Source organism: Bombus affinis, chromosome 2 (genome assembly GCF_024516045.1).
Source record: "Bombus affinis isolate iyBomAffi1 chromosome 2, iyBomAffi1.2, whole genome shotgun sequence".
Lineage (NCBI taxonomy): Eukaryota > Metazoa > Arthropoda > Insecta > Hymenoptera > Apidae > Bombus > Bombus affinis.
The window spans coordinates 18,719,151-18,731,600 of NC_066345.1; the positions used below are offsets into that span (position 1 = coordinate 18,719,151).

The following is a 12,450-nucleotide window of genomic DNA, read 5'->3' on the forward strand; positions in this document are numbered from 1 at the left end:
TAAGATTATAATAATGCAGATATTCACTATTATTCGCTAGTATCCCATTAACAGCTTTGTCGCTATGGATGTACATCCGTGTATTATAATCTATGCTTTCTAATAAATGTTATTAATCTCAGAGTTTACGACGCATAGATGAGACATATATTCATAGCAACTATGGAATATGTATGCCAAGATTTAACATAAAAATATTTATTGTTTTTTAATAACATGATTGCTTTGTCATTAAAGGAACTTTACAATTCCGAAGAGTAACAAAATAGTAACAGCGAATTACAAAATATCAAATAGAGTCATATTTTATTAAGAAATATAAATTCTTTTTGTCGATAAGATAAGTTAGATATTTTAAACATTTTCAAAAATTTTATTAAAAACTTATGCCCTCCTTAGTTTTATGATGTCATCTTTTTCTCTTCTCCTGCCGAATGAAAGTTTATGGATGCCGAGTTGATGCAAAATCGCTTCCTTGTAGGTTTTGGCCCGTCATTAAATACATGCCCCAAATGTGCACCACACTTTGAACAGGTCACCTCGGTCCGCACCATATCTGGGTTTGCGATCAGCAGTAGTAGATTTCCACCAACTGTACGTCAATTGTCGACGCAGTTTTCGTGTGTCAATGGTGAAAGTGAAGTGGTGGTAGCGGAGCAATAGGAAGACAAAGGAAATAGAATAATAGAGTGTGATTAAACGTAGACCAACACCTTTGTTTGTTCACTCTAAATATTTTCCAGTTATAGCAGCACCAAAAACAGTAAACTAATATTAATAAAAGCTATAGATTGATAGTAATGAGAATTAAAATCAATTACCTAAATAAGTATTCACAAGAAATAGAAGTTTTACGTAAAAATAAAGATATATCTGTGATTATTAATTATATTCTTAAAATAATGCATAAAATAAGAAATAGCTACACATTCTAATCAATACCCATAATCTTGTTCCTCGCTTTACTCATCCATCGAAGCTCTGTCCAAATTTCCCTTTGATATCTAATTGTCTTGATATTGTATCACATCAATTAAAAGATATATTAAAATAGTTCAGAGCGATATTTACCACTTTAGTCAAAATATTTTTATGATACTATTTGAAAGAAACATTTTCATTTAATTAACATGATTTAAACATATTGCCAAACCTACTTTTATGAATAAATTACTACAATATTGTTATCTGTAAGTGGCATATAACATTCAAATAACTAATCAAATATTCTAGTCACAACCTGGTTAATATTACGTGTTATACATCATTATTTGCCAATGTATTTTACATATAAGTAAGATTCAACGTAACTAGTACCAACAAACGTATGAATTATTTAGTAATCAATATAACAAAAATTATAAAACGCATACCGTCTTCTAATGCAAACTTAAACTTGTAATTTTATTATTTAGTCTTCATATAAGCAAAGTATTTAATAATTATAATAATTTTATTAAAATCTTAATGTTACATAAAGCAAAGCTGTATGTAAAGTATTATTACATGATTAAATATCAAAAAAAAGATTAATTCTTTCTTTTTCATATATACAGAAATAAGATATAGAAAGGATTACTTTTAATGGATAATTATGACCTTAGTTTATATACAATAGGCGATGTAAGTCTAACACAAATCACACTCTAAGCATTAACATGCGAGGTAAAGGATACAAGGAATATTGCCTCCCAAGTATTATAATTTTAATATAAATAAATTATACAAATAATTATATTATAAATGTGTACAAGTCATTTTGTTCTTATGCATTAAAAACATATATATATATATACATATATCTGTGACAAAAATTGAATTATGTTGATAAACTTATCACGCATAAAGCATATAATATACTGTACCAGTATATTTTACTAACTGATATTATAATACTTTGTGTATGTGTGTCTGTACTACATTTAAAATATTGCAAAGATTTGATCAAATAAAATGATAAAGAAATTACAGAAGACTTAGGAGACTAGGAGACAGTAGCAGAACTAAAAGTTTAGGAAAGGTTTTGTGATAGAGTAAATGTAAGAAAAAATGAAGAATGTACAAGAATGGTAAACAGATAAAACTCTAATGTTTGTGATATGATATGATACTGTGTTATATCTCAATCTGTCATACAAGTCAAATTTTATAATAAGGAGTTTATCTATGTACCATTTAAATAGATATATGTAATTAATGTAAAATGATACGCATGATGAATACTATGTTATTGTATTAAGAATCCGAGCATAATTCTAAAAGTGTTGTCAGTAAATCAAAATTTATATATCCACTTACCATGCGAAGTATCTTTGGTTAATTTGACTCGTCCCTGTTCTAATACTTCATTGAATGCAGGCCAACCACAACCACTATCGTACTTTGTGTCAGAAGAAAATAATTCTTGATCACAGATTATGCAGGTGTACGTGCCTTTCTCATAGAATTTATTGTAGCAACCAGAAAAAGGCCTACGTGGAGAAACAAAGAACGATTAGAAACATGAAGATGCATGTACACTAGGAAGTTAATTGTGAGGACCTATACTGTATTTTTAAACCACTCGGTCATGACGCAAAGTCAAGCCAATACATGCTCTTGAAAAAGTTATTTTAGTCTCACATCACCTAAAAGTAAACCAGCTTCGATCGTACGACAATATTTTTGGAAATATTGTATCAGGCGACTGTTGCAATTTACTTAAACCTAAGTGACTAAAAGTTCATTAATGCGACATTGTTAGTTGATAATTATACATAAAAAAAGATCGAACTTGTCGATTATAACATTAATCCTTGGGAAATTACAAGATGTATAAAAAGTATATTATTAAGAGGTTACATGTTGCACGATTTAAAAGCATCGTTATTCAATTTTGTATAAAAAAATTCAAAATTTTGTAAAATATTGTTTACGTGTATAGACTCGTATGTAACGATATAGCTACGTACATTTATATTTTACACGAAACTTTACCACAGCTACAACTAATTTTCTAATGAAATCGAGAAATAACATAGACCGATATAAAGAACGATACGATTCAATTTTTAATTTCATAGCAAATGAATTAAATTCCCGATATACGTACCTCTCTGTACCCTTTTCCTGCGTGACGTGCCACTGTAGCGGTGTCAAACGTTTTTTTAATTCTTCTTTATCGATTTCCACAGTCATTCTTCTAATTAACCTTTGAAACAAGTTACGAAGCATGCAATAATAGCAACTTTAACAATAAAAAAAGAACGCAGTCTGGTTGCCGCGCTTTCCTCAGAACTTCGCAACTATACACCGAGAGAACAGAAGCGGCACTGCTGCCTGCTCCTTTGAAGCATGGACGATCAGATTTCGTGACCTTGAGTTAACCAATCGGCTTCTCTGGCAAATAGATTTGATAATCATGCTTTCGCAGTAACACGTGGCTTTTATAAAGAAAAGCTATATGATGTGACCAGGCCGTACGATCTTTTTTCATTTTCACTGTTTAAATTATACATACAAAAAATGTAAAAAATATGTACGTATTCAGTGTGCGCTATATATATATATATATATATATATATATATATATAATATAAAAATTAATGAAATTTCAATTATTTACAATATACGAAATAAATTCCATACTTCACGTATAATATAAATGAAAATTATAATTTTCTATTAAAATTAGCTATTGTAATACATTAATAGTGAGAAATACAATGCATATTTCATATTTGGAAAAAATACAAATCAGTCGGTTTTTATCCTTCACGCAGTTTGCGATCGATACTATAATGTTTTGGAATGAACAGGAAACATTCATATTCAGAATTAAGTAGCGTTATGAATTAATAGCGTTCAAGTGTTTGAACATATGCAGTCACAAACAAAAGTGTTGGTACACTCTTTAAAACAGAATAACTTTTTTAAAATCAGGTCAAACGATTTGAATTTATTTAAAACAAATTAGGAGGATTAGTTTACTATATAATGCGTAGAGAAAGATTTTGAAAAAATTCCAGTTGATCGCAATCGCGAAAAAAACAGTAAAGGCTACACTTCTTACAACTTCTTCATCTGAGCCTGTAATAAAAGTTTAAAAAGTACACCTTCTAAATTTATTAGTTATATACAGTCTGTACATGTATGTACCAATGTTGTACTAATGTACATACGTACAGTACTCAGTTTCCATTAGTTGTACTCTCTTCCTGTTGTGGTCTATTTTATTTATTATTCGTTTTATTCACTATTTTATTATTTCAACGATGTGATATTCTGATATATGTACCGACAAGGCATATGATATCTAATAACTTGATCGTAATTTAAAAAAAAAAAAAAAAAAAAAAAACAAATATCATGGTCGCTATTCAAAAACGATAAAAATTATAATCTGCGAATGCTCTAAAATAAGAACCAACATTGGATTCGTTGTAATATTTAATAACCTTTGTTAATAAACGCAATAAAAACAAAAATTAGTAATGCGTTGACCAACGGAACGCTTTCTCTGTTTTCGTTGAACCCTCGGATCCAACTTAAAATCTGACTTTGTCGAAGATCTTCTACAACAATTGCAACTTCTATAACAATTGCAGGAAAAGAATCTACTCTTACTCTTGGTAATCGTATGGTTGTCATCCCCATTATAGGGACGGGAGGGTAGGGATCAAATTACAGGTAGACAATCATGTGAAATCTACATAACGCGCCGGTAAGTTCCAGGGCCAGCCGCGGTTGAGTAGTGTAACACGATCCAGTGTCAGATATCGCTCAGATGATATATATATGTATGTCAGTACTAATCGAAGAGTGAAATTTTCTTATCTTTGGCTTTTTTCCAATTAATCTTTGTCAGCGTATTTGTAAGAACTTTTTAATTAAAATGAGACCAAACACGGTATAACTTGAACTTTATATTTACTTACTGATATTTATTTAATTATTATTTATGAAATAAGCGAATATGTTCGCAAATTATAGTAACCAGAAACGCGTAAAAAAAAAAAACACGTTGATAAAGGTTCTATTCATCACAAATGAAAAATAAAAAAGTTCGATATTTCAGTTAAAGATCTCAGCTTGTAGCGTGCCTTTCTACTATTTCATATGGAAGCCAAACGTTTCGACTCTTAGTCCCTCTTTCTTTTTCACTCGCATTATCCTTTTCCACGTTCGATACGTCTAACATCTATCGGCAGTCTCTACAGGAATAGAGAAGAATCTTGAAGAAAAACTTGAATCTAGAAACAGTAAATAAGCATACAAGCGTATAAGCAAGATTCAATATACTAAGAGGAACAGTTTTTTTTTTACAAATATCTCGAAGGCAATAATTAGACCACTGATGAAGTTATTAGCAAAAATTTACTCAGAATCAAGTACTTAACGACATACGTGAGAATCAATGTCATCGGCGTTGGTGTTCCTTAATATAAATAATTACCAAAATCCGATCACAACTACGTATGCAAGATTGTAAGAAACATCTGTTATAATTCAATTAGAAACGGATATCATCAGTGTATTGGATTTGTGTTTCGGGATAAGTTTTTTCAATCCGGCGACCGACGACCCTTGACTATAAAATAATAACAAATTAATTATAAATATAGTAGACGATGGAATAATCGATATTTGTATATTGAATTTGTAGGAAAGTTACTTACTCTTAGATTTCAATGACTTTTGGATACGTTCGATATTTCGAATATAGGACATTTTGAACAACTTTTCCCTGTATGCACGTGCAATCGTAGCTCAGCCCTAGTCTCCGAGATTTTCGCAAAAAGAAAACGATCTATCTACCTGCAACAGTGTATTCTGTCTATATACGTTATGCGTTCATGTGACGTGCAGCGCATGCGTTAGTACCTTGGTCGCTTTACTGCTGCGGAAATGTAAGACACTGCCTTGTCTTTCTTTATCTTTCATACGATAAGCTTTGGAAGATTAAAGTAGCAATATTTTTTAAATTAATCGTTTCTCGGCCCCAATATCTTCATACATTCTTCGTAGAGAATAAAAAAATGTATCTAGCGATGTAAAAAAAAAAAAAAAAAAAAAAAAAAAAAAAAAAAAAAATAATAATAATACCATTAGAAAAAGCTATACATTAGCATTGAAATCACTTTAGATAAGAACGTAGAAAGAAATGGAAATATCTTATTAATTTTCCCCCGTCATGTGTTAAGCAACTTTTATACGAAACATTCTTTCCTGATACTTGGAGCATTTCTGATATTTGGAGATATGTTCATGCGTGGACATTTGAAACGGACATACTGTATTTGTGAAACCGGAAATCGAGGATTGCACTGGATGCTTAACGTTAATTTATGTTAATACATAAATGTATGCTATAAAACAGTAAATATGTATTTATTAATAATAAAAAATGTATAACGAAAATTATTCATTTGCCTACTACAATAATAGTAATAAGAGTAATTTAATGGCCTTATTTAAATAGATAAAAGTATATGCGCGCTTTAAATTGTCGAAGTTGCGCAGGATCTGCTGGATTTCCGCTGTCTTTCTACCGTCAGATTATGCTGCCTATCTACACGCAAATGGTTATCAGTGTAGTTTTATTAGGCTAGTGTTTTAACGGAGAGTGTAACGACGAATACACAAGATATGTGACATAGTTTATACTTAATAATTTTATAATTTTATATTCGCTACTTTGTACCAAAGGGAACGGAAAATTAAGAAACAGGATATAACTAGAAGGAAAAAAAACGGATAACGAATGGAGTTAGATTAAGTGAGACGATACTAAAACTATATGGAAGACAAAGAAATAAGACTAATAACGTCGACGCGATAACGTAACAAAGGCAATAAGGTTGATTGGGTCTTTTATACGGGTTAAATTTATTCGAAAGTACTAGAATAATTTATTGGACGGAGTGGTTGATCTGAACTCTATGTAGTTCATGATCGGACATCTTGCCCGCGGTGACTTGGCCATCTGACGAGCGCATGTTCCATAGTTGCAGACGGACGTCACGTGGTCGAACCTGTGTAAGATACTTTTATATCCAGAAGTTCCCAACATAAAGGTATATTGATCGAAAATTCAGGTAAATATAACGCTAAGGGTAATTCTAGTTATCATATATATGGTTATAGGCTATACCGATCTGTTTTCCTTAGTATAAATTGTCGGCGAGGATGGATGTGGTGCAGCACAGGAGAAATGAACTGTGACGAATAACAGCAAGCAGCAGCAGAAGGGTGAAATAAAGAAAAACAGGAAGAAGAAGCGCATGAATATGTCAAATATGTAAAAACATTGTTGTAGGTTAGAAGCGTGAAATTTGAAACAAGTAAGAAAGGAACGAAAAATTGAGGTTTGTTTGCGAAATGGGAATAGAATAGATAATAGGTAATACGTAAGGCAATATAATTTTGTGGATGGTAGAATAGATTTGTTTGAATTCTAGGAGTCTAAAGAACAAATAAAGATACATTTACGAGATATATGTGTGCATTGTTTATTCGACCATTGACCATAAATTGTGAAAGTAGGCTTTAAAAAGATAAATGACAGATAGAATAGCTTTTAAAGATTAAGAATATGGTTGCGTTAAAAAAGGCGTAATTGTGAAACGTATGGGTAATGGAATAAAATATCATTACGAAAGGTAATAATTATATCTGGAAATATATTAATAAGGAATAACACGATTGGAATCTTGTAATTATACGGATAATATATGGAAAGTGGTTAACGTTAAATGACTTCCATTTAAAGGAACGAAAGGTATTAGAAATAAAATGGAACGGTATTATTAAATGTAGTAATTATATAGAATTATAGGAAATATGCTGGTAATTACATCCTTGGTATAGGCTTGGATGAGAATTATAGTGCGTTACAAAGTCTGACAGGAAAGAAGAACGTCGGAAGAAGGTTTGGTGGAAGGGAATAGAGAGAAAGAAAATTTGTTGAAAGGTGTAATGTTATTTGAGAAAGGAAAGTTGGCATGGAAGGAAGAAAGAAATGTATAGGACTTGATAAATTTAATAAGTGGTAAATGGGTGGTGAGTAGAAAGAAGGGCAGAGAATAATAGAATGTATCTAAAATATTTCTCTGATGAAAAGGTAGAAGACAAAAGAGCGGTGATTGTGGAAAAAATGGATTAAACATAAATATAGGTTTAAGCAAGCAACACGTAAAGAGCCCGGTTAGCTCCGCGGTAAGGTGTCGGACTCGTAACTCGGCTCGATTCTTCACCCTGGGTTTTCTTCCCCGTGGTGGTGTGTCCAAACCGGCTCGAGGTAGTGAAAGCTACCCGATTTTGCTGCCGCAAGCAATTTTTATCGTTCGTTTGGTAGATGTGGGAAGGAAGAGAAGAAGAGTACAGTGCCTAGTCCGGGTAGGCATGGCACGTAGATGGGTAAGGACACGAGCATTTATCACACTACAGATTCAAATATAGAGGGAATTCTACCCTAAATATGCTATTCTAAATATAGAGGCATATTACAATTACAAATTACAAACATTATTAAATAAAACGAAGTAAGTAATTAAACGAATAATTGACCTACAACAACACACTAACGTAATCTTATATTAGAAACAGAATTAGAACAGAATTATCTGTGTGAAAATATCAGAATTACATGTATATTTAAGGATTAACGTAATTGTTGTACGAAGTTGAGAAAGTTTATTAATCGATATAAAATATTCTGTCGAATTGAGAAAGTTAACAATGTTGTAAAATATCTGCAGTTGACATGAATCCAAATATTATATAAATTCTTCTCCCTCTGAAATAGGTGACTATAGGTTGACCACTGACTAACTTCACGATTGGTTGTTATAGTTAATCTTTTGCGCGATTAATTCACTCTCCAAGGAATTGTAGGAACTTCCTTAGAAACTGTGCCAAGTTCTTCGTGTACAAAAGACCGTAAATTAACTACGTGTAGAGAAAATCATGCGAAAATTCGCCACGGGTGACGAGGTATCGTCGTGGATAATCGTTACTAACCGAATCATCGAAAATTCGATGAATTAAAAAAACACGTATATGATCGATGCTGCGATCTATGGCAGACGGCCGGAGCTGCGGGAAAGTAACAAGGAGCATAGAATGTACGAGAAGATATCTCAACTCCTGTTAGACAAGGAAAGCTATATTGTGCGACAAGGACAGACGTCCTTCTACCACTACTTTATACATTTAAACCATTAATTTCTAACATTTGAGCTATTAATTTATAACGTCTAAGACATTAATTTATAACATTTAAGCAAATAATTAACAACGATTAAGCTATTAATTTATAACAATTGAAACATTAATGGACAACATGTAAAACATTAATTTATAAGAATCAAACCATTCTTTAAGGCATCAATAAGTCTCTCGCTAATAGCCTAATAGATCGATAGTTTTAACAAAGAAATACCTAACCGCGATTACAGCCAATTAATTGATGTTATTCGCTACAAAATTAATAACTGTATCACGTACAGCGACGCGGGCGGTACTGAAGAAAAAAAGCCATTTTACGTTACAACTATGACGAGTAAATTTACTCGTTTCACTTGAGAGGAATTAAAGAGGAACCTGAATTTTAAGTAAGCATCAAGTAAGAATTTTAAACATCGCAGACAGTGATGTAGGTGTTATTCAAGAAAAAAGAACATTTTATTTTTTAATTAGCACGAGTAAATGAACAAATATCGATAATATAATATAAATTTTATCAGTCCGATTATTTAATACTTTAACTAATTTCACAGTAACGTCATCGACCGCCGTTAGGCTTTTTCCCCTCTTTGTTCAAACTAATTGATAGTCGAAAACTAGTATCAAAGAAGTGTGAATTTAGTTTTAGTTTGTAGAAACTATAAAAATGGGAAGAATGGATATCGTATTAAATCGTTAAAGACGTCAATTTACGATAAAAATTCAGAAATTGTTCAATTTGATTTTGTTATAATGAAAAAATCACCTCCAGCTGTGTCAAAAAATCGACACCGTTTGATTAACGTTCCGACACCTTGTTAAGTTATATAAGGAACACGCAAGTCGCGCGCGAGCTTTTTCGTGCTTGAACTCCCGGAGAGTGAACATCGGAAAGGAATTTAAATATAAGGTAAATAAAAAAAATATCAAATAATAACATTGAAACTAGTAATTTATAACGTCTGACCCATTAATTTACAACACTTGAGTAATTAATTTATAACATTTATGCTATTAATTTATAACATTTAAGCCATTAATTTATAACATTTAAGCCATTAATTTATAACACTTAAGCTATTAATTTATAACATTTTAGGAATTAATTTCGAACATTTAAGCCATGAATTTACAACATCTAAGCTAATAATTTATAACATTTAAGGTATTAATTTATACATTAATTTCTAACAGTCAAACTATTAATTTATAACATTTAAGCTAATAATGTATAACATCTAAGCCATTAATTTATAACATCTAAGCCAATAATTTATAACATTTAAGCTATTAATTTATACATTTAAACCATTAATTTATAGCAGTCAAACTATTAATTTATAACATTTAAGCTATTAATTTACAACATTTAAGCCATTAATTTATACTTCTTGACCATTCATTTCTAACATTTAAACTGTTAATTTATAACATTTTAGGTATTAATTTATAACACTTAAGCTATTAATTTATAACATTTAAGCTATTAATCTATAACATTTAAGCCATTAATTTATAACATCTAAGCTGATAATTTATAATATTTAAGGTATTACTTTATACATTTAAACCACTAATTTCTAACTGTCAAACTATTAATTTATAACATTTAAGCTAATAATTTATAACATTTATGCTATTAATTTATACATTTAAACCATTAATTTCTAACAGTCAAACTATTAAATTATAACATTTAAGCTAATAATTTATAACATCTAAGCCATTAATTTATAACATCTAAGCCAATAATTTATAACATTTAAGCTATTAATTTATACATTTAAACCATCAATTTATAGCAGTCAAACTATTAATTTATAACATTTAAGCTATTAATTTACAACATTTAAGCCATTAATTTATACTTCTTGACCATTCATTTCTAACATTTAAACTGTTAATTTATAACATTTTAGGTATTAATTTATAACACTTAAGCTATTAATTTATAACATTTAAGCTATTAATCTATAACATTTAAGCCATTAATTTATAACATCTAAGCCAATAATTTATAACATTTAAGCTATTAATTTATACATTTAAACCATTAACTTATAACAGTCAAACTATCAATTTATAACATTTAAGCTATTAATTTATACATTTAAACTATCAATTTATAGCAGTCAAACTATTAATTTATAACATTTAAGCTATTAATTTACAACATTTAAGCCATTAATTTATACTTCTTGACCATTCATTTCTAACATTTAAACTGTTAATTTATAACATTTTAGGTATTAATTTATAACACTTAAGCTATTAATTTATAACATTTAAGCTATTAATTTACAACATTTAAGCCATTAATTTATACTTCTTGACCATTCATTTCTAACATTTAAACTGTTAATTTATAACATTTTAGGTATTAATTTATAACACTTAAGCTATTAATTTATAACATTTAAGCTATTAATCTATAACATTTAAGCAAATAATTAACAACGATTAAGCTATTAATTTATAACAATTGAAACATTAATGGACAACATGTAAAACATTAATTTATAAGAATCAAACCATTCTTTAAGGCATCAATAAGTCTCTCGCTAATAGCCTAATAGATCGATAGTTTTAACAAAGAAATACCTAACCGCGATTACAGCCAATTAATTGATGTTGTTCGCTACAAAATTAATAACTGTATCACGTACAGCGACGCGGGCGGTACTGAAGAAAAAAAGCCATTTTACGTTACAACTATGACGAGTAAATTTACTCGTTTCACTTGAGAGGAATTAAAGAGGAACCTGAATTTTAAGTAAGCATTAAGTAAGAATTTTAAACATCGCAGACAGTGATGTAGGTGTTATTCAAGAAAAAAGAACATTTTATTTTTTAATTAGCACGAGTAAATGTACAAATATCGATAATATAATATAACGTTTAATATGAATTTTATTCGTCTGATTATTTAATACCTTAACTAATTTCACAGTAACGTCATCGATTGCCGTTATGCATTTTTTCCCTTTTTGTTCAAACTAATTGATAGTCGAAAACTAGTATCAAAGAAGTGTGAATTTAGTCTTAGTTTGTAGAAACTATAAAAATGGGAAAAATGGATATCGTATTAAATCGTTAAAGACGTCAATTTACGATAAAAATTCAGAAATTGTTCAATTTGATTTTGTTATAATGAAAAAACCACCTCCAGCTGTGTCAAAAAATCGATACCGTTTGATTAACGTTCCGACACCTTGTTAAGTTATATAAGGAACACGCAAGTCGCGC

At 30.0% G+C, this 12,450-nt stretch overlaps 1 protein-coding gene and 2 long non-coding RNA genes across 10 annotated transcripts in view; 1 reads left to right on the forward strand and 2 right to left on the reverse strand.

Annotated features, from left to right (window-relative positions):
* Positions 1 to 3,350, reverse strand: part of LOC126927523 (methionine-R-sulfoxide reductase B1) — a 3,579-nt gene extending 229 nt beyond the window's left edge. Inside the window, exons 1-3 of one of the 2 annotated variants that reach the window (XM_050743608.1) lie at positions 3,092 to 3,350; positions 2,299 to 2,471; positions 1 to 592 (exon numbers count right to left, since the gene is read on the reverse strand). The exon at positions 1 to 592 is cut by the window's left edge and continues 229 nt beyond it. In XM_050743608.1, the coding sequence (XP_050599565.1) occupies positions 402 to 592; positions 2,299 to 2,471; positions 3,092 to 3,213 (486 nt within the window). In that variant the 5' untranslated portion in view covers positions 3,214 to 3,350 and the 3' untranslated portion in view covers positions 1 to 401. The remainder of the gene's footprint in view (positions 593 to 2,298; positions 2,472 to 3,091) is intronic. The other variant, XM_050743610.1, reaches the window with a different exon arrangement.
* Positions 3,351 to 5,336: 1,986 nt separating this feature from the next.
* Positions 5,337 to 5,856, reverse strand: LOC126927554 (uncharacterized). Its single transcript, XR_007715618.1, has 2 exons — positions 5,658 to 5,856; positions 5,337 to 5,569 (listed from the first exon to the last, which is right to left on the reverse strand). It is a non-coding gene; the product is annotated as an uncharacterized LOC126927554 (long non-coding RNA).
* Positions 5,857 to 6,552: 696 nt separating this feature from the next.
* On the forward strand, positions 6,553 to 8,975 carry LOC126927531 (uncharacterized). Of its 7 annotated transcripts, none has more exons than XR_007715588.1 (4): positions 6,553 to 7,076; positions 7,150 to 7,346; positions 7,440 to 8,397; positions 8,786 to 8,975. It is a non-coding gene; the product is annotated as an uncharacterized LOC126927531 (long non-coding RNA). The 7 variants fall into 7 exon arrangements; XR_007715581.1 differs by lacking the exon at positions 8,786 to 8,975 and having other exon boundaries at positions 6,555 to 7,076; positions 7,440 to 8,040; positions 8,102 to 8,426; XR_007715596.1 differs by lacking the exon at positions 8,786 to 8,975 and having other exon boundaries at positions 6,555 to 7,076; positions 7,440 to 8,040; positions 8,106 to 8,426.
* Positions 8,976 to 12,450: the final 3,475 nt, after the last annotated feature.